Source organism: Haliotis cracherodii, unplaced genomic scaffold, assembly GCF_022045235.1.
Source record: "Haliotis cracherodii isolate W230 unplaced genomic scaffold, xgHalCrac1.p SCAF_15, whole genome shotgun sequence".
Lineage (NCBI taxonomy): Eukaryota > Metazoa > Mollusca > Gastropoda > Lepetellida > Haliotidae > Haliotis > Haliotis cracherodii.
The window spans coordinates 34,478,999-34,502,594 of NW_027266270.1; the positions used below are offsets into that span (position 1 = coordinate 34,478,999).

Sequence of the window (23,596 nt, forward strand, 5' to 3'; positions counted from 1 at the left end):
AAGAGGTGGGCAGCAGGGTTTTAGGAAGGCAGGGAGAGTCATGAAGACGCCAGCAACACCAGAAATAATCCAGAGAATCCATGATGTTGTGGTTATGACCAACGGATGACTGAGCATTATATTGCTAGTTCAGTAATCATTTCCCAGGTGTACATTCAATTATCATAGAAACTTTGCCAATGAAGAAAGTATTCAAAGTTCCAAAGCTTCTGAAATTTGATCAAAAACACACCGGAAACAACATGTCGAATGATAATCTAGCTCTGTATGGAGCTGATCCACAAAGGTTCTTGCAACTATTTGTGACTCTGGATGTTCACCAATTCCAAGCCAATCAACAATTAAAACAATGGAAGCATTTGACATTACCACCACAAAAGAAGGCAAAGACATAGCATGCTGCACTTTTTAGGCAATTACAGGATGACATTAAGACTAAGAGACGTAGAAGCTGAGAAAATGTGTGCTCTTCTATCAGGACGATGTGCCAATGCACAAATTATCACTGCCATGTCTACAATCCTCGATTGTGTCTTTGAACTCCTTCATCACCACCTTATTTTACTGATCTAGCTCCGCCAGAGCTCCATCAGAGCTCCGCCAGAGCTCCGCCAGAGTTCCGTCTGTTCCTAAACATGAAGAAAGCTCCAGCCATAAATCATTTTGATTCAAACATTGACTTAATAGCAATTGTCGACATTGTTGGACAGCCAGTAGAATGAAGCTGTGATAAAATCTCTCCAACATCATTGGCAAAATTATATCAAATCTTTCAGTCAAATCCATGTGGGCTCAGAACTTATTAATCAACCTTCGTAGGTGTGTTAATTTGCCAAGTAACAAAAAAACCTTGTCAATTAATAAGTGATGGTCATGAGTGACACCATCATGGCCGAGTATTGTATTATATCTGACTACAATATATGTTAAGGCTATATCCATCTATACAGCATTAGACCCGTGAATAGAATAGGTCTTCAGCAACCCATGCTTGCTGTTAAAGGCGACTATGCTTGTCGTAAGAGGCTACTAACGGGATCGGGTAGTCAGACTCACTGGCTTGGTTTATGCATGTCATCGATCCCAATTGTGTGGATCGATGCTCATGATATTTATCACTGGATTGTTTGGTCCAGACTTGATTATTTACGGACTGCCGTCATATAGCTGGAATATTGCTGAGTGCGGCGTTAAACAACAAACAACCAACCAAAATATAGCATTACAAGAATGGAAACGTATTCAAATTGTTTCATAAGACTAAATGTTGTTATTTTCTTTATGAAGAAATAACAATGTTTCAAGACTCATTCTGTGTTGATGTTTATGATGCAACTTGCATTTCTTACATTCAGATCATATGGAAAAAGAATGGCCATCGCCTTCACCCTGACAAGGATGACAACTTGCTCATCACAGAGTCAAGGTCACTAGTCATACAGAACTTCCAGATGACAGACGAAGGCGATTATTCTTGTGTAGCTAAGAATCTGGCTGGCAAAGTTGAAAGCAATGTTGCTTCACTTACTCTTCAAGGTAAGTCAAAGTTCAAGGTCAGATCAAGTGACATATATATAGAAGTTTTGTTGAAGTGAGTGGGTAAGTTAGGTTTAATGTCACATTTGGAATTATTCCACACAATCCATGGCAGGGCAACTACTTATGGGCTATTTTGTTGATGTATCCTCAACAAAAAAAGGTTATCCTGAATATTTAGGGGATATTTTTATGACATTGTGTGCTCAGTCTTCAACAAACAAAGATATCCACAAAAACATTATGATCCGGACCTTCTTTTGCTCAGTATATGCATATTGGTTATGAATTTAACTTCCCTACAGAATTGGCTAACGTTAAAGGTCATATGTATAGGCTATTCAACAGAGTTCAAGATGTCAGGGAAGAGACAACTGTCTCATAGAATGATATAGGCAAGACATCTTCCCGAGGCAAGAGAGTTAACTGACTATAAAAGTCCAGTTTCCACCCTTGCCAAACTAGGCTGGCATTATGGATTTACATTTTGGCTGGACAACGAGTCTGTGCATAGTCCAATCAACATCGCGAACTAAAATCGAAATCCGGTTCGTAAACTGTCATGCAGAGTTCTGTCGATTGCAGGATTTGCAAAACATGTGCATCGCCAACTCGTTGTCAACAGATATTTTCCAAATCTTTTCAAGTTTTTAATCAAGATGCTCACGTGATTTGATGCACTTCGCGATGTCAAACATGTTTTATCACAAAATAGATCTTGATTGTTAATCAGATCGTCTTGTCTGGGTGCCGCCATTTTGTTTGAAACAATTGCGAGACAAGTGATACGAGAGGTGGAATCTGATTGGTCCATAGGAAAGGCATAGAAGGGACATAGCTCGTAACAGCCACTGGTGGCGCTACAATCGAGCCCAGGAATTACAGCCTAGTTTGGCAAGAGTGAGTGAGTATGGTTTTACGCCGCTTTTAGCAATATTCCAGCAATATCACGGCGGGGGACACCAGAAATGGGCTTTACACATTGTACCCATGTCGGGAATCGAACCCGGGTCTTCGGCGTGACGAGCGAACATTTCAACCACTAGGCTACCCGACCACTCTTGGCAAGAGTGGAAATCGGACTTTTAAAGTCAGTTAATTCTCTTGTCTTTGGAAGATGTAGGCAAGAGGAATCTGCAAAGCTTCATTGTCAGCATACCAGATTCAGCACTGGAACTGTACCTTCCTTTCAGACTACATTGTGGCAGGGGAGACAAATCTGCTGATGGCTGATGAGGCAGATGAAGAGATAGCTTCCTTCCTCCAGGTCCCAGAAGCTGAGTACTACACAACGAAGGACACACCAGCAGCCGTTACTTGTTCTGTCAAAGGAGCAGAGCTTCTGGAGTTCAGGTGAACTAAGTTGATTATGCAGTGAATATCAATGTTGAAAACACAAGGATTGCAAAAAAACTTGGCTTATTTTAAAAGACAAGATACCATAATATTACTTTAATTGCTCAAGCAATGCTTTATCAATTTTTCATATTATTAATTTGACTATACAAAGCCATGAAAAAAATAAATAAAGATTGTTGTTTTTTATAAATTTATTTGCCAGTCCAGTTTAAAAGTTATTATGTTTGACCTTCCATCTTTCATGAAATAGAAAAATATAACCAGATACGACTACACAAATCGAATAAAAGGACAATGTTAACATTTTTCATAATGTTTGTTGGTATTCAGCAAAGATTACATAAAACTTTGCCAATGTGCATGAGAGGTGTTGGATAATGCCTAGCGTCAATCATGATCCTGTCAGATCCACATGTTCACCTTGAGCGTGTCACACAATCAGTGTATTGATAACAAGTACCGTATTCCACGTAATAACCGCCCAGGGCGATATTTGCTTATATATTGGCTAGTGAACAATCCCAATTAGCACCCTTTCCGATTGATCAATGTACACAAGACTTATTTATTTGTGTACAATATGCACACGTGTGTTATATGCACCCTTAATTCTGGGCAATTAAATTCTGGAAACTATATCTATTGTGTATAATACGCACAGATTCTTCTTTTGTATCATTTCAGGCTGTCAGCATAAACCACGAAATCTTCCAACTTTTTTTCTCTCACCAAAAATATATTCTAATAAGATCCCCATATTTCCTATTTTGAGAGAGCCTTGGGCACTTATTACGTCAAATACGGTAATCACACAGATAGCTCCTGTAATATGACTTTGTTTGTGTTCATTCCACAATATATTGTGTGGATGTCCTATGTTTCATCAAAGGACCACAATACCCTCTTGATAATACTATGACAGGATTGTGTTGAGTCAACAAATTTGGCATGATCATGCTGCCCATTCGATAGAACCATTCCCAATATTAACAGGATTATACTACTGAAAATGTCAAGTTCATACCAAAAATTTACTAGAAATTGGTAAGATTCACAGGATTATGCCCAAAATGACCAGGGCCTCCTTCCACAAAGTGATCTGAGTGCTAAGACGATAGTAACTGGCGGACTTTAACATTGGTGAGATGAAATGAGGTTTAACATCACGTCCAAGATTATAGACTTACGTAGAACTAAGATCACCATGTGGAACGTCCCAGGGTCAGACAACAAACTTGGAAAACATGCCGGTTTGGGATTGACACATTCACTGAACATTACAATATCGAATCTGTTCCTAAATAATAATTTGTATTTTTGACATATTCGACATCCTTTGACAGGTGTAATGGTGCCCGGATTGATGAGAAGCTGATAGAAAAGGATGTGACCAACCCTCGGGGAGGCCCTGAGAGGCTCATCACGTCCATCTACAAGGTCCCAGCAGATGCTGTCACCAAGGGAAGAGACTACACCTGCCTGTGTTATGCCTGGTTCATGACCGATGCTGGCTGGTCCGGCAAAGAAACAACTCCTGGAAATGTAATGTTGGGAGGTAATGGACGGATATAAGTGATGTTGTTATAGGGCCATCTGCATTGTTTTGCATTTGTCATCTCCTGCCAGTCCTAAATCACTGAGGTGCTTTCAAGTCCACCCATGGCCATTTGAGTATATATCCTGCTATTGATTTCTTAAAACAAATTTTCCTTTTTATAAAAAGAATTGTGCTGTATATATGATCAATGATGTAGGTTTTGTGGACAGTATAGCTATGTTGTACAATGATGTAGTTTTTGTGGCCAATTTGTTCTCAAATTTTATACCAGTGCCTTGATATAAGTAGAGAAAACATCTGTTCTAAACTTATTTTGAGTGATGTTGATGGGATTATCTGTTTATGAAGCATTTATATGAAACTATTTTATATCTGTTTATCCTTAGCTTCAGTAGTAAATAATGCAATAGTATTTAAAGAGCAAAAGGGCTGAAAATTGCACTTGAAGTAAAAACTTGATTGTATATATCTTCAGGTTATTTGGTCGGACATGATCAGAATTCTGGTGTATGCTTGACTATCATATGTGTAATACTGCTTCAGTGTGTCCTAAATTTAATGCCTAAAACTCTTTTAATGAACTGTTCTAACAACCCACCATCAACTAGATTCGGTCTTGTCTGCCCCAAAATGATAGAGGATAAGTTGCATCCGCCGAAGCATTTATTGGTTGATGGGTGTGGTATAGCTCCTGTGAAAATGTACATTTTGTAGCTTACTATGGTATTTATTATGCAGGTATTACTTGTGAACAGTATAGAAGTTTCGGTAATCAATTTCAGAACTTGATGAACGATTTGGCTCCGAGCTCCAGGACATGACGGTGGCGCCAGGTTCAACTGTTACATTCCGCTGTCAGGCGCCCAGAGGAGTCCCAGCACCAAGGGTCAGTACTCTGTCACAAACATGCAGAGCGTGAGGTTGGTCCTCATTGGTATTCCTGGGAAGAATTGGTCCCAGTAGCCTGTTCCTCTTGTATGAGTCAGCTAGGATAGATCGGGTAGTCAGACTCTGTTTGGTAGCTTGCTTGTTTTTGTTCATGCTTTTTATCACTGGTTTGTCTGGTCCAGATTTGGTTGTTTACACATCATTGGGATATGGTTTGTTTAAGAATTGGCAGAATTAAGCTGCACTTTGTCATTAACTCTGATTAGCTGGTATTAATCAATTAATTAATAAACTTAATGCGGGAATTGATTTCAGCTTCACCGGTTATCACATGTTAGGTCAAATGTGCAATATGCAAATGCTTACTGGTACTGCCGGCTCTCTACTCACGGATGTTGATTGTTTTACCGTGTCAGCTGGTTTGACAATCTGCATCGAGGCGAGGGTCATTTCAACTTTATTTGCAGAAATTATGAAACTTTATCCAAGGAAAACAGATACAAATCATGTTTATGTATGGAAATAGTTATTGGAACAGTTTTTTAGGACGAAATTCGAAGTTTTATTGTCAAATGCTGGGCTGGCTATTGGACACAGGTTGACATCTGAAAGTGAAACAACTGAAAAAAATGTGAGATCTTCGACTCATTTTAGGTATGAAAAACTCGCCTTATACACAGCGATATACTGTAACCGATATACTGTATAAACTTGTGTAAGTAACTTTTCCTGGCAGATGTGGATGATTGGTTATGAAATATTTATGTTGGCATTGAGTTGCTTGGAAATATCTACCATACAACATTTATAAGTTGTGGATAACATAGTACAACTCAGGCAATTAAGGATTCAGTATAAAAGATGATAAATTATTTCTGGTTTAGCCAAATCTCACTAAAATCAAATCTCAGTTCTCGCTACCGCTAAACAAAGATCTGAGGACATCCCATTACGGGTCACTTCAGACCGACCTTGCGCGAACTTTGACCGACCAATGGAATGACTGAAAAGAAGTCAACATTAACCAATCAGAAGGCAGCTTTCTCGTGCTTTACGGCACTAATTTCAATTTGGCGACTACGCTTCGAAACATATTTTGACAAATTCTCGATAACAAAATTGAAACCTGAACAAAAGAACATTCTGGAATGGCTAATAGATGGATTCAGTCGTTAAGCCCGTAACTATCATTCGGAATACCCTGTGTTAAAGTTTTCGAGGTTGCATGATAAGAAATCACATTCCGACTGTCACTTTCATGATCTGGTAAGCGACGCTCGGATTGGTCGGACGAAAGGTTGTTCTGACGTGACCCCTTATGGGATGTCCTCAGATCTTTGTTTAGCGGTAGCGAGAACTAAGATCTGATTTTAATGAGATTGGGTTTAGCCTTATATATATTGTATATGGATATGTGGTTAGGGGCTCCCTTGTCAGATGTTGATTGTCAGTGTCAGTCTCTAAGATCTGGCATTAATTTTAACGCCCATTATGACGTTCAAATACCCAAATATTTTAATTAATTCCCTTTCCTAATAACACATCTGGTCATGCATACACTGAAGTTGACTTAAGTTATATCTTTATTCAACCATATGAAAAGTCAGAAGGAATGGGTGCATAGTCAGAAAGAAATGAGAACATTATTGACTTGTAGTGTAACCATATAGTTCTAGATAGTTTTTGTCATTAAACTATATATCACATGACTAACCACGGGTCCGGGTAGTCCTCTGGGTACCCAGGTCCTACTCAGTACCCACCCGACCCGGGTACCCGAGTTACCCATCCCAGCCCTGTTACGTAACCCTTGGTATGCCTTCATGGCTTTTGATGAACACATGATCAAGTCGCACTCATTGTGTTCACTTCAGATTATTTTATGGTTGCTTCAGGAAACCATACCAAGTTTTATTCCTAATATTGCTCAGCTCTGTAAAAGTTATCTGCCCTTGGTCTTTGGGCCTATTGCGTTGGGATTTTTTTTTTCGTATCTAGAACTCAACCGTCTACATGCACATACAAATTTTCAAGTAAATCGAGCCAATCGGCAGCGGAATAATAATAATAAATAAATCGGCCGATTACAATAGGGCTTCAAGCCTTTCGGCTCGGAGCCCTTATAACCAAAATCGGCGGAATAATGATAAAAAATAAATCGGCCGATGACAATAGGGTTTCAAGAATTTCGGCACGGAGCCCTGATAATGATCATTAATTTGTATATACCTGTTCATTTCAGATTATCTGGACACTAAACAACCAACAGCTTGGTGCCAGCGCTTCTGTAGAGATTACTGACAATTCTCTTATGATTAAACAAGTGTCCTCCCGATACGAGGGGCAGATAAGCTGTGTAGCACAAAATGTTGCCGGCACCCGGAGAACAACCGCTACCTTGAAATTGTCAGGTAACATTCCCTATCAAATGTTCAGCTCACCTGGCTGAGTGTAGATTGAGTGTAGTATTTATGCAGAACATATTTGAATGCCTGTGCTGACAGGAACTTTTGTTCAGTACCTGTCTTTGTTTCTTAGACAGTTGAATACGGGTATATAGCCAGCACTATTTTGGGACATTGTCGAAAACCTATTCTATGTATTGATTGTATTTTGTGTTTGTTAGAATGCTGTACAGAGTTGGTGTGTATCAAGTAGCAATGAATATGTATCATTACCATGATACAGAGGTACAGTGTATGCATTAGTATGTGCCTGAAGGTCATCTGAATAGTATGGTTAACCACCCCCACACCTTGTTTGATAGGCATTACTTAGAAGTTGGTGGATGACAAGATGGACACAATTTTTATGGATAACAACTTCTTTAATACTGTAAAAAGCGACATTTCAGTATAGATATCCTCTACTGTTAATCCTCCACTTGCTATATATATTCTGCACTATGTCCCTCATTCAGTCTTGCTTGACAACGGTATAAGGATCTATACCGAAACGTCACTTTTTACAGTATTAAAGAAGTTGTTATCCATTAAAATTGTGTCTATCTTGTCACCCCCACACCACCCCCACACACACAATATCAAATGATTTGTCCCTTAAAGCTTACAGAAGCATTGACAAAGAATCTCCATCAGTTTCAAATCAGTCTTCTGTGGGAATGATTTGTTGTTTCGGCCATTACCTGGAATATAGGCATCTATCAATCAGTAAGACATCCCACTCACACTCATTCCTTCATGGGCAATGACGGGCCGGACTGTTTCAGGTGAATAAGTCATATACTTCACTAGGATCTGTATGTGTTTCAGAGGATGCCGAGATGGTTGACAGCAGTAAAGAAACCACCGACTTCCCCACGACCCTGATGACAACCCCTCCATCTGGTACCGGCTACTTCAACCAGGACCTGGAAGAAGTGTACTACGCAGCAAGGCGACGCCCAGCAGAGCTCTCCTGCACCTACATCGGCGCCAATCTCCTCACTGTGCGCTGCAACGGCAACCGCCTAGCTGCAGACCGAGTCACCACTAAGGAGGATGTGATCAATGGCGAAAAAAGCATCACAGGCACTGTCCAGGTCCGACTGCAAGAAGTCCGCGGAGCTTCTGCAGACTTCTCTTGTATGTGTGTGGCATGGGTGGCAAAGGGTGGTTCGTGGTCAACCACTGAAGGCCAAAGATCAGTAATCAAAGAAGCATGTAAGTAATACAGTATTTCACTTAATTAGAAAGTTCAAATGACTTATATTCTTCAAAGTTGGTTTACAATAGAAGAAAGATAAAATTAAAAGAAATTAAAATGAGTTTTGACACAACAAAAAGGTGTTTTACATTTAGGTGAAATGGGAAAAATACACACAAGATTTAAACACCTCTGTTCACAAGAAATGGTGATTAATACCAATAATATCATTCATATAACCAATCTTTATTCTGATAAAAGAAACCAATCAGTTATCTTTCGGTATCATTTTCACAGTCTTACTTCCGGGATAGTGTTTGTCATTTATTATAAGCAGTACTTAGTGAAAATTTAATAACAAGAGATTTAGATCATTTACTTTGAACATTTTTTAAACCAAGTAATAAAAAACTAAAATGTCATGATATTGCTGGAATATTGCAAAATGTGACTGAAAACAATACTCACTAACTCACTCACTCTGGGGTTTACCTTATAATGCCCATAGAGATTTATGTGTCACACAAGCCGTCTATTGAGGATCAGATGGTTACAGGGACATGACTGATTGTGTGTCTACAGTGAGCATTGTTCATGCTGTCGACCACTGGTTTGTTTGTTCCATACTCAAATATAGACAGGCTGCTGTGAGAGAGCTGGAATATTTGGGACTGCCTTGTTATTCAAGCTGACTTATGACCTGATTTTCCTTTCAGTCTTAGACAAAGCCTTCCTTGTTGAGCCACAGAACGTCGAAGTGATGGTGGGACGCACAGCCGTGTTTGACTGTGTACCCCCTCAAGGAGGGCCTGACCCCCAGGTGAGGTGGCATTACTTCTAACTGAGAATAGTGTTTACCCTAGAACAGTATTCACCCAAGAACAGTGTTTACCCTAGAACAGTTTTCACCCTAGAACAGTATTCATCCTCGAACAGTATTCATCCTAGAACAGTTTTCACCCTAGAACAGTGTTTACCCTAGAACAGTGTTTACCCTAGAACAGTTTTCACCCTAGAACAGTAGTTAGCCAGCCTAGAGCAGTGTTTACCCTAGAACAGTTTTCACCCTAGAACAGTAGTTAGCCAGCCTAGAACAGTGCTTACCCCAGAACAGTTTTTACCCTGGAACAGTTTTCACCTTAGAACAGTATTCACCCTAGAACAGTGTTTACCCTAGAACAGTGTTTACGCTAGAACCGTTTTCACCCTAGAACAGTTTTCACTCTAGAACAGTGTTTTCCCTAGAACAGTGTTTACCCTAGAACAGTTTTGTTCTATAGCAGTATTCATCCTAAAGCAGTTTTTACTCTGAAACAGTGTTGCCTTAGAAGAACACTGTTCATGCTCCCTCAAGCAGTGTTCACCCTATATAGTGTTCAACCTGGAACAATACCTCCAATAACCAAAAATAGACTATCCGTATTCACCAATGACGCGGCAAGGAGCAGCACTGACATATTGTTACTTGTGAAAGTCCTTGTCATAAACAGTATATGTGCCCATGTTCTGAAAGCAAAATGTTGTTTTTTCCTCCCTAATGACCATTGTGATTTATTTCTTGTCTTTGTTTGTTGCTTTATGCCACAGTCATCTATACATATACTATTCATGCTATGACAGATTAACTATTCAGAATCGGGTGGTCCTTATATTCTTTTGAGTAGTATAATTCTAGTTCAAGGCAGCCATAATGAATGATCAGCTAGGCTAAAAAGAATAATAGTCTTGGTTCTCAGGCACCGCCCACATCATCATAAAGTACATTTCGTTTTTATTTCAATTTTTAAAATAACTATATAAAAAATTCTTAAATATTCCAAGTCCAACTTGTATTCCAGTATTTTACTCATCAAGGAATACATTTATGTAGGAGGCCCTTTCCCAGGTTGATTGTACAGAATTGTTTTATTGATTACACAGCTGTTTAGTGGTTACATACCAGTTTGTACAACCTAAAAAAAAAAAGACTCTGCCCGCCTGCACTATATTTTCAAAAAACATTGCCTGAGACCTATTCTTTTATCTTTTTAAGCCTTATACATGTACTTTGCTTTTTTCATGAAGCAACCGCCTACAGGGTCTGACCACCCTGTACAAATGAGTTGCCTCTTACGACCAGCAATAGAACACTGAGAACCTGTTCACCAGCGTCACCACAGAGAGCATATATTTAAGAGGCTGGGAAAATAGGGAAATAGTACCCATTTAATTTATTATTTTTTTAATAGGATTTATTATTTGATCTATCAAAAAGTATTTATTTCCTTTGGTCAGCAAAAGAGTGCTTTCTTTTGACAGGTGTACTGGACAAAAGATGGCCAGAGGGTGGACACGTCCAATGAAAATTATGAGCTTGTTGCCGACGGCAGCCTGACAATCTTCACTGTTCGGAAAGAGGACATCGGTGCCTACACCTGTGTTGCTGAAAACACTGCTTCAGCCACTGCATCATCAGCAGCTCTACTGTCTGTGATAGGTGAGTGGTGGAGTGAGTGAGTGAGTTGGGTTTAATGTTACATGTAACAGTATTTCAACTGTAACAGTGACACCTTTTTGTTTATCCAAATGCATTGGGTAAGGGGAAGTAACTCATTTTGTTTTCGGCGTCTGCCACAAGTTTTGCTAACTTGGTTAAACTGCAGACAAAATTATGGATGAATGTCGGTGAGAAACATTCATTGTCAACCGATCACTCGGGGTATATGGTGTATATATATGTACATTGCCTCTCACACAAGGCACACCACACCATAAACCCCTAAGATCGGACAACTTTGATGTTAACTGTTGACATTTTAACTTGGTATTGATGTATGCTATCAGGCCAAGAACCAGTGGGATGAATGCATGCTTAAATGAGACAAATCCTTCATTTCAATATGTAATATATGTTGTCTGGGAGCAGTGTTAACATAAGCTGTAAAGCTTGCTCACCAATCCCAAATCATTTCAATGAATAAAAATATGTTTAAACCAAATGAGACAAATCAGTGTCAGTACCCCATTCTGGGACAGTAGGTGTTCCTCATGCACTGGAATCCATAGCCGCTGTGCCAGGGATGGCGTTGGAGTGGGTCTCTGTTCATGAAGAGTTCATGCTCTACGTGTATTCATAAAGCTGTCGCACCAACATGCACTGTAGCCCACAAGCAACACCTCCAGCCCTCTGCATGGATTATGCAGATCTCCTGGTTAAGTTGTCAATTATTCAATTAATTTTCTTAAATAGCAAAAAACTCATCCCAGAAATCTGTCAAAAGCAGAGTGCATTGTGTATTATGAGCATGTGTTTATGAATCACTATCAAATAGGCATGATATAGATGTTGGCACTAAAGGTATCCTTCTCTACCTGCAGCACCCATCACAAACACATGCAAAGGCAAGTCAGTTGTTCAACTGAAAAAGCAAGTGTGTTTAGCAATAATGCTTTGTTCAAAATCTGGTTTTATGAATATTACCACTATCTTCCATCTTGCTCCTCCCATCGGGATCAAGATTATGAAACTTGATTACCTAGGTCAGTTAAAATAAACTCTCTTTATGCTGATTCAGGAGATTCTACTGATGTCATGGAGCCAGAGACAACCATCACACCTCAACCAGAAACAACCGAAGAAATGATGGAAGAGACAACCACAGAAGTAGATCTCAGCTCACCGATCCCAATCTTTATCCGAAAACCAGAACCAGTCTACTACATTGTCCGCGAACGCCCCGCCAGCATCACCTGCCGCACCCTTGGCGCCGAATACCTCATCTTTGAATGCAACGGAGCCAGACTCCCAGAAAAGTTTAACGAAACCTACTCTGCTATTGATCCTGAAACCAGGAAAAAGATTCTTGAGAGAACAGTCAACATCGATCGCAAGACAGTGGACGCAGTAGACAACTACACATGCCAGTGTAGTGCTTGGTACGCCGACGCCGTCAAGCAAGGCTGGTCTATGCTAAATATGCCTACAAGAGTTGAGATTGCTTGTAAGTACATTCAGGTGCACTACATTGCATATCTGTTTTCGTTAGTTTTATTATCAAAACGTTGTGATATAGCAGTGCCGTAGCAAGTCGCCCCTGTGGATTTTTTTATAGAAAACATTTTTATTTGAATCATGAAAATACAAGTTGGGGACAAGTGATAATTGTACAAATATTTGCACACACAACCCCCCCCCCCCCCCCCCCCCTAAATCATTGAAAATTTCTTATTGAAACTTCCCACAGATCGGTCAAGTGGAAAAGTGGTGCTTTTGATGATTTGTGATTTCAATTTTTTAAATTTATTTTCATGACAACAAGTTGGACTTGAAAACGAGGGTAGTGCTCATTGTGGAGCAGAGCTCCAAACGTGTTACATATTTCTGGATGAAACTTGCTATGCAGATCAGTCTAGTGGTGAAATGGTGTCTTTTGATGATTTGAGTTATATTAAGAAATACTGAACAGCGTTATTTTTTTCTTCCCTGAACTGAAGGTATCTAATAACAATGCACCAAAAGTGGGGTAGAGGTAGCCAAACTTTATTTCTGAATTGCACTGGAACAAACTGATATGTCATCTGCTGATGAATTTTATTTATTATGTTACCTCTTTTTCTGAGTGGGCTAATAAAGTTTTAATTTTGAAGTTTTAAAAGTGAATCTGAACTAATTCACTTATTATTAAAGTTTTAAAAAGTAAAACATGGCTATAATGAACATAGATTTTATTGAAAGTCTTGACTGATTTCCAACGTAATATCTATGTCAATGCAAAGAAATAAAGTACATTTGACGTTTGCTCCTGGGCCCTCTGATCTTAGTGCTACAATGCCAGGGCTGGGGTCAACAAAATTATCTCAGTGTTAATACTGTCATAATTCAAGTTAGAGTATGAAAAGTGTGATCATCTTAACTCTAAAATCACTTTGTTATTAATTTAAAGGATTTAGATATTTTCAACTTGTCATGCATGTCCAGCTGTGGTAGTAGCTCTGGTTTGTTCCTGTTTCCAGACCTGAAGAAGCGTTTCCAGAAAGATCCCCCGAAGTCACAGAAAGTAGATGCTGGTTCCACCGTTGAGCTTGCCTGCATGCCCCCCGTGGGCAACCCCACCCCAACAGTGAGTGTCCCAGCATTTAGTCCCTGCAAGCTGAGACAGTCATTCTCTGTCTTCAGCTGTACAATCCTCTTATTATGGTCCCTGTGAAAATCAAAGTTAGAATTGGTCTTCAGCAACCAATGCTTGTCATAAAAGGCGAATAACTGGAGCGGGTGGTTAGATTCACTGACTTTGTTAATGAATTAACACAAGGGTGAGATTGTATTTATCAGCAAAATAAAAAAAATTATTTTATAATCAGATGTTCTGGTTTCCAAGTGATCTGAGGCGCCACAATTGGCCCATGGTGTGGGTTCGCATCCAGGATCGCATCAATTGTGTTTCTAGGTTTGTCAGCACTATATGTGCTCGTGGGTTTCACCGAAGTGATAAATGTCTGAGACCTGCATCATTCTGGGCTTGCCTCCCTCATTAAGCTGACATGCCGTGATATAACTGGAATACTGTTAAAAGAGGCGTTAAGCCAAACTCTTTCACTCACTTTAAGCAGTGTCTTGAGTGTACATAGTACAGCGACAGTGGCAGAGAGATTTGTGATGTCATTTGAGTGTGACATCATGGTAACTTATGTGATGCAATTTCTTTGTCTCATATCCCTTGAAAGATATTTGTGACCAACCATGAGATAAGGGACCTTATGGGTGAAATATCACATTTCGACTCTTTATTATATTTTAAAACTACAGTATCTTATGAACACAAAAATACAATTCACGAGCATCAGTTCATTTTTATTAGAGAGATACATGGCATCAAACATTTGGACTCATTTTCCACAAAGTACCATTTTCAGACTTCTAAATAACTGATTGTGTAATAATTGCATTTTTTTATGTAATGCCTGATTAATTGAAAGTAGATATGTGTGCTGAAATGGCTTGAAATGGTTTGTTTTAATTATATGACGTCACAGCATAACCATATCCTTGCACCCATAACTTCCCCTTTCTCCAGATGGGTCATGTTTTTTTATTTCACCTTAGCGATATCTCCTGTTGAAGCCAGTTTTTGTTGATATAACCAGTTGTAGTACAGGTTGTTGTTGTGTGTGTAGGTAAGCTGGCTCTTCGATGGTGATGCTGTTGATGCTGAGGATGAAAACATCATAGTGTCCAGTGAAGGAAGTTTGATCATCAATGAAGCTCAAATGACAAATGACGGCAACTATACTTGTGTTGCTGAAAATGTTTACGGAAAAAGATATTCAAAGTCTGGGGTCATTCGAGTCATGGGTATGATTTTTCATGTAAAATCTTCCTGTCATTAATTCTGTGCTGTGTTTAATCATCAAGTACAAAATGTATGTCTTAATGGATCTACCCCATTGGTATTGATCTTCATTTTAGCTCACCTAGACAGAAGTTGTACTTCAACATTTGATAAACCAATAGCACAAAATTTGGGTCTGATATCAAATCTAGAAGCAATGCACAGGTTTTTCGTTTAGATGATAGGTAATTATATTTAATGCTTGGGTTACAGATCAACCAACACACAATTACACAAACATAAAACAGTATCAACTTTTTTAGAATAGTCTATTTTTTTTCCATCCAGTCTGATAGCTACTTTTTATTTCATGAAGAAAATTCTAACTAAGAAGGGGTGTAGCCCTTTGACTTTTAGTTACAAAATACATTTTTTTTCATTTCCTTCTTATTTGTTTTACTTTCAAAACAATTCAATTAGATTTATACTATTGTTTCAACAATCAACAGTCCAAATGATTAAATATAAGGTGGCCTTGATTCTAATTCGAACAATTTTCCCACAATGCAGGAGATGAACCTACGCCAGAGCCAACTGATGGTACTGATGTTGGAGTGTTCATATCATCGGAAGTTCCAACCTTTACACAGGAGCTGAATGAGACCATCTTCGTTGTGGATGAAAAGGCAACACTTACCTGTGCAGCTATGCAAACTGGGAAGATAACCTTCTTGTGCAATAACGAAGAAGTAGCAGAAGAACGTATAACATACAGAAATGAGAAATCAGATGATGGGGAAATGGTTTTAGTAGCATCAATGGACGTTATGGCAGACAGTATCATTGACATATCGGAGGAATATGCTTGTGAATGCTTGGCTTGGTACAAACTAAGTGATAACGAACCAGAGCAGTCTGTAAACAGTCGCCGTGGACGTGTGGAAATTGCATGTAAGTTTAAATCTTTGTAATCTAGTTTGTAATCTACACCTAATATAAAAAATAACAATAAAGAAGTTGATCATCCAAAAAACAAAAAACAACAACATGGCTTTATTGTTGGTGGATTATTGTGGTTATCGACAGTTGTTTGAATTATATTTATATTTGTATGGCAATTATACCGATTGTAAATGACAGCACTGAATTGAAATAGACATTATAATATTCAGTTCCAGTGGCTGTCTTATTACATGCATGCACACACGTACGTCTCTCCTCCAGCTATATGTAACACACACACACACACACACACTCTCTCTCACACACACACCACACACACTCTCTCTCTCTCACACACTCACACCACACACACACTTTCTCTCTCACACACACACATACACACACCACACCACACACACACACTCTCTCTCTCTCACACACACACTCTCTCACACACACCACACACACACTCTCACACACACACATATATATACTCACACACACTACTGTAACTACTTGTTACATTATATAATCAACCTGTTGCAGACCTCCAGGACGACTTTGTGTTAGAGCCCTCAAGCAAGACAGTAAAAATGGATACAATGGTCACCTTGCAATGTGTGTCACCCGATGGCTTTCCCCGACCAGTGGTAGGTGCAGTTCTATGTACCCTTCCTTTTAATGTTATTCATATGTTTTATTACTTAAATATTATATCCTCCAACCCTATAGAAAAGTGGGGGAAATAAAATTCTGCTTGGATACATTACCCAAAAATTACAAATGAAAAAGAGAGAATATTAAATCTTGTTTCATTTTCATCTTATTGATGATATGTTTTCTATGATGAACACAACAATTATTGACCAACTTAAAAAAAATATCTCAGAAATATGGAAACCTTAGAATATGAATAACTGAATGATATACTAACTTGTATAGCCAGGCCATAAGTTGGCGATTGAAATTTCCACTTGACGACTGCTCAAACTTGGCTACTTGGAAACATCAGGCCTGTGACCTGATATTACTAACTCCTTAATTAATATTAGAGACAGAAATGTGATACATTAATAAATATTGATCAACTGAACTAAAATTTCATTGTAAAAAATCTAAAAGTCAAAAGAGGTAAAAATTTATCAATAATCTTGTCAAGTATATACAACAACATAATTATGAAGAATAAATCTTGATACACCAAACATATGAATCGGTATCGCTGCTGTTTGTCAGATTAGATTTGCTTTAACAGTATTATATATCACTGACCATTCCTTAATTTTTCACCTGGCTTCTTGAATTTCACATTGGCTCCCTGAAAACAATTATTAGGAGCCAATGGCTTCTTAGGAACAAATGAAACTTTGATGCCTGTATTTGTGTGTCAAGGATGACTCCATCCCCCGCATTCAACCATCACACATTTCATCATTTCATTTTATCATTTGCAGATATCATGGTTTTTTAATGGAAAGCTGTTGGATTTCAATGCCAATGACAACCTCCTGTACTCCCGTGAACAATCAATTGTCATTTTGCAAGTAGGGGAAAAGGATGCCGGATCATATTCATGTGAGGCCTCAAATATTGCCGGGACGCGAAGAAGTGGCGAAGCGACATTGACCGTTGTTGGTAAGACTCTGTCGTGTGTCCTTCACTCTGAATGTGTTTTCTGTTTTGAAGCTATTTTAACAAATTCCTTGGCATTTTTTCATGAAACCTTCTTTCAAATACATTAATTATTTGGATACCTTTAAGTTAACGTTTCTTAGTAGACTTTGATAATGTTTAAATGCTATATTAAGTTTTTCCAACATTTTGTAAGCCACAGACAATTTTGAACTTAAGATTATTTTGTGTATTTCTTTTGAGTGTTGTGGCACATTATGATCTCGTTGAATGTTTATATTCCCAAGTTTTATAAGATTTGGTTCTGTGTTCCTTTAATAAATTCTCCTAAGCACAATCTTCATTGTCCAAAGATGATCTCCTCTCCAATGTTCCAGTAAACACCCTGGGCATAACATCAGTATCGACTTGACCATTAACCAATCAGAAACAAGGCACAGATGTTCTGTTGCATGATCATGTGCTGTCAGTGTATTCTACTCAAAAGAAGTTAAAGAACACCCAATATTTTCATATGACTATTGTTAACCTGTCATGACAATGACAGATAGGATTCAAATAGGAAGGTGTCAACCAAACTTTCAATATCAACATTGAAATTGCCACCTCATCTCTTATTGAAAGAGATAAGCAAGAATACCTCTTTGAAAATATAATTTCACTATGCAGAAAATTGATTGCTTGAGTATAGTTTTACACCGCTTTCAGCAATGTTCCAGCAATATCACGGGTGGGGACACCAGAAGTGGGCTTCACACATTGTACCCATGTGGGGTATCAAACTGGTGCCTTTGGCGTGACAAGCAAATGCTTTAACCACTAGACAACCCACACATCCCCTATGCTGAAAACGTTTGACTCAAATCTATGTGACTTTTGGTTCATGTAATCCTACATCCTACTTTGTAAGTTTAAGTGTTTAACATCAAAGATCACTATATAACTGAAACCTTAAATATACTGAACCAAAACAGTTTGGGATCATGAATAATTTGGGGGATAATTTCGTAGTGAGGACTGAGCACACAATTTCATTAAAAATTCCCCCAAAATATTCATGAAGCCATGGTTATTCAGATTGTTTTTGCATAGGTCAAATGTTTTGAAATGGTTTAAGACACAAGTCTTCTAGTCTTAAAGAAATTCACTTTACCAACCAAATATCTATTTATTTCAATTCAAACATTTTTTAATTAGTCCAGTTTGGAAAAGTGATTTAAGCTGACAGTTATCTCCAAATTTGAAAGGAATAACTTTTACAATATGGAACATAAGCTTCTGTTTTTGTAAAAGTTTGTGAAACTTCAGAAATATATACAGGGGTTTATCTAGACCTAAACATATATTCAGCCCCAAGTCTGCAGCAAATGTCAGTCAAAATTCCCAATTTGAATTTAAAATTTCCTAGTTCCTAAGAATATACAAATTTAAGAACATAAAAATAATCAAATTTTGAACAATATCACGATTATATCCCAAATTACTTGCCAAAGGCACTTAGTTTAGAATCCTAGCTAAATCCTTGAACTACCCCTGGTAGATAGAACAAGTATTTATTGTTAGATGTACAGTAATGCTACAATGGCGCTTGCCTCCCAGGGAAGTTCATTGGAACAAGATGGAGAGGAAGATGGCGTCTGAGGAAGACTTCAAAGTTTTTTGCACTCACTGTGTTTACAATCTTCCAAACCATGTGTATACAGTATCTATTTGTCTTTACTTGTGCATGGCTCTGTATAATATAACCTCACCTTCATCCTGTCTTCTTTACCTCTCAATAATTATCATCTTGTCGTACGTCATATCACGAACAGATATTCAGAGATAATCTCCACTTTTCACATTATTCTAAGAATGTGTATTAATGTTATATAATGTGATATGATGTAATATATATTCCCAAACTGCAGTCAGAAAACCACTTTGAACCTAATGTATGTCTAAATGCATAAACTTATCCAGACATGTAATCATATTTCTATATTTCACATTTCTATATTTCATATTTCTATAGGTCAGTCACATTTGCTCCACATTTTTACTGATGATCTTAAACTTTTACAAAAGCCATAAAATAAGAAAATATTTTTCTGATTAAACTATGACTTTTTTAAAAGCCTAGAAATGAGAATATTTAATTAGTTAAAATTTCCGGAAGATTGATCAAGTAGACACATTGTGTTAAATGGCCTAGAAAATCAATTAAAGAAGAAATAGATTTGATGTTGTTTTACTGTATTGAATTTCAAGGTCAAGTTGAAAAAATGCATCTAAGAGGCTGTCGTGACGTGTATGATTCAGTCACAAACACATTGTACATGTTTCCTGCTTGCCAACCATCTAGGTGTCAGTTCGTGATGTGACGTTGTGTGAAACTTCTGTGACACTTCTGTGAAACCTCTGTGAAACTTTCTGTGATACCTATGGATGGTCTGTCTCTTACTCTACCAACTGATATTTTGTTTTGTTTGTACTTCCCCATCCTCATCCTCCGATAACCAAACTGAAGCCGGAGGCTGGAGGATCTGCACAATCTCTTAAACTTTTAAAAACTTTTTACCAAAACCTAACCTAGGAATGAAGAAAGAAATATGAATTGCACTTGTTGACTAAAACAACCCTGACAAATACGTTCTCTAACACACAGAGGTTTTGTTTTGTTTGAAGGAACTCTGTTATCAACAGCACCTTCCTCCATTCATACAGACACAAAACATTTCATAATTTCATTACTAACCAAAACATGACCCTTAATGGTACTCATTCTGTTCTAAGGCCATATTTATGTATTCACTTTTGATTTTTATTATAAAATGGGTACAAATTTATATATTTATTTATTTATTTATTTATTTATTTATTTATTTATTTATTTATTTATTCATTTAAAATATTTATTTATTTATTTATTAAAAATATCTATATTATTTATTTATTTATTAAAAATATCTATATTATTTATTTATTTATTTATTTATTTATTTATTTATTTATTTATTTATTTATTTATTTATTTATTTATTTATTTATTTATTTAAAATATTTATTTATTTACTTTTTTAATTATCTATTTTTATTTATTTATTGTAGGTTTTAACATTCTATTTTATTGTTCAAATTTGACAAAAACACTCTCAACAAATCGGTGGTCAGTGGAATGAGCATCATGCTAATCGGGGCGCTTGGCACACTAACATCATTGCGTCTCCAAGGAGATGACAACATTTTATCATCCCGATTTTACATTTCCACTATCAGGAGACAGCACAACAAGCATGCCCGAACCTGAACCCGAGACAACTGCCGAAATATTTGAGGGAAATTTTACTACGGAAGACGCGACATATGTCACGTCGGACATTATGCCATCTGCGGAATATACGACCGAGAGTATACAAGAAGGAAATATGGTAGAAAATACTACCATGTATTATGAAATAGGTAGGATCGCATTACATTTGCCTGTCAACAATCATTTGAAACAAATTTGATAAACATTGGTTTCAAATGAAAGGAATTTTTATGCCGGTAAAAATGCCGAACTCCACAGAAAGAATATTTATGTTTTAAATGATGAGTGGTGCTAGGATATTTATCCTAGAAATTCCTGGGAAAACTGTGGTTATATATCATGTTCCGAAATCCCAGAACATGCCATGAATACCTGACTTTGCTGTTGAAACCGGGAATCTCTTTGAATGGGGACTGTGATTTGCTACATTGCAAAAAAAACAAGAAAGAAACCATTTTTTGAAATTTTAGATACTTTTTTTAAACAAACCTATACAATGTAACATTATTTTTGGACAGAAAAAAAGTACATGTAAATGAAATGAAAAATAATCAAAATGATTGCATACTACTTACAATGCATATAATTAGATTTAATGGTAATTACTATGTAAAAATATCCCAAGTATTGAAAAACCTGTTGAAATAACTGTTTCCTTAGTTTGCAGAGACTTTACAATTTGTTTCTGGTAAACAGTTACAAATAAATACTTCTCATAACTAACTACAACATACAAGAATAGTTTATGACACAAATACAGTATTCAGCGACAACCAATTAGAGTATATTAATTTCATAAGTACTAACAAATAAATAAACAAAATATTTATCTTTCAACTTAATAATACATTAATGTTGTACCAACCAGAATATCTTCCATATGTATAGTTGTATATCTTCCATATGTATAGTTGTATATCTTCCATATGTATAGTTGTATATCTTCCATATGTATAGTTGTATATCTTCCATATGTATGGTTGTATATCTTCCATATGTATAGTTGTATATCTTCCATATGTATAGTTGTATATCTTCCATATGTATAGTTGTATATCTTCCATATGTATAGTTGTATATCTTCCATATGTATAGTTGTATATCTTCCATATGTATAGTTGTATATCTTCCATATGTATAGTTATATATATTCCAGTTCCACGTGATGTGTATAGAAATATGTGCATACTAAATGTGAAGTTCCATGTACATATATATATCTCTATATGTGATATTCCTACATATCATCTCTCAACTTTCACACTCTGATTCCTCTGTGTGTGTTTGTTTGTTTACTGTTGTTGTTCTGGGGTCTTCTGTTCGAGTGAAGCTTTTAGACGCCATGATGATTCACTACAGTGCTGCTTATTGCATTCTTGGAGTGATTTATAACAACTTTCTCTTTTGAAATTATTTTAATATCTAATATTTTCTGTCTCAAAATATAAATGTACACAAAGGTATCGCCGTAGAAAAAGACACACTAAATCTCTTTTTAAAACACACAAATCATATCTTGAATCTTCCACTGATTTAGATTCTATGTTAGGATTGACATGATGAATACATGATGAATATATTTGGGTTTACACTTTCACCTCTTTGGGGTGCGACCCATCCGGGATTCGAACCCACACTCTCAAAGTAAGGCACCTGATAGCCAGTACACAAAGTCAGCGATCTAACCCACTCAGCCACTAAGCCTTCCACCCAAATGGAAGTACGACAACTGGTAGTCTAGTCACATATGTTGTGTACCCTTCTGATAAGTGTTAATTGGCATGGCTCCCATGGCCAAAAGATATGAAAAGACAATGGCTTTTAGATAGTGTTCAGTTGTAACAAATGTTACATATATTACATTTGGCCACTTTCTAAAAGCCATTGTCTTGTGATATTCATACTTAACATGGATTGAGTAACACCAGTTGCACTCTTGAAGTATGATTCAGTTCATTGAGTGAGTGAGTGAGTGAGTTGGATTTTAACACCATTTTCAACAGTGCTTCAATTTATGATGATGTGTGTGTCAGCTTGTCTTGATGTGGGAGAAAGCCCAAATTGATGCAGGTCTGCAATGTTTACCACTTTGGCGAAACCCATGAACATGTGTATGGTGCTGTTTAGAAACATTATCAGGGTGAACTGGGATTTGAAGCCACGATCACAGGTTCCTAGCAATGCAAGGGACACCATATTTGTTTATTTGTTTGTTGTTTAACGCTGCACTTAGCAGTATTCCATCTATATGATGGCAATCTGTAAATAATCGAGTCTGAACCTGACAAGCCAGTGAATCACGCTCATTGATCTACGCAATTGGGATAAGATGACATGTATCAACCAAGTCAGCGAGCCTGACAACATGATCCCAGTAGTCGCCTCTTACAACAAGGATAGTTGCTATTTGGGTTGCTGAAGACCTGTTCTACCCCG

General features: G+C 37.4%; 1 protein-coding gene across 4 annotated transcripts in view; it reads left to right on the top strand.

Moving 5' to 3' along the window:
* The window catches only part of LOC139462544 (hemicentin-1-like), a 109,095-nt gene that overhangs the window by 70,703 nt on the left and 14,796 nt on the right, over positions 1–23,596 (top strand). For 3 of the 4 annotated variants that reach the window (XM_071244353.1, XM_071244350.1, XM_071244351.1), the window contains exons 5-19: positions 1,356–1,536; positions 2,730–2,889; positions 4,239–4,450; positions 5,236–5,339; positions 7,584–7,752; positions 8,614–9,003; positions 9,703–9,806; positions 11,285–11,462; positions 12,541–12,966; positions 13,979–14,085; positions 15,140–15,317; positions 15,865–16,245; positions 16,783–16,886; positions 17,691–17,871; positions 21,127–21,309. In XM_071244353.1, the coding sequence (XP_071100454.1) occupies positions 1,356–1,536; positions 2,730–2,889; positions 4,239–4,450; positions 5,236–5,339; positions 7,584–7,752; positions 8,614–9,003; positions 9,703–9,806; positions 11,285–11,462; positions 12,541–12,966; positions 13,979–14,085; positions 15,140–15,317; positions 15,865–16,245; positions 16,783–16,886; positions 17,691–17,871; positions 21,127–21,309 (3,058 nt within the window). The remainder of the gene's footprint in view (positions 1–1,355; positions 1,537–2,729; positions 2,890–4,238; positions 4,451–5,235; positions 5,340–7,583; positions 7,753–8,613; positions 9,004–9,702; positions 9,807–11,284; positions 11,463–12,540; positions 12,967–13,978; positions 14,086–15,139; positions 15,318–15,864; positions 16,246–16,782; positions 16,887–17,690; positions 17,872–21,126; positions 21,310–23,596) is intronic. The other variant, XM_071244354.1, reaches the window with a different exon arrangement.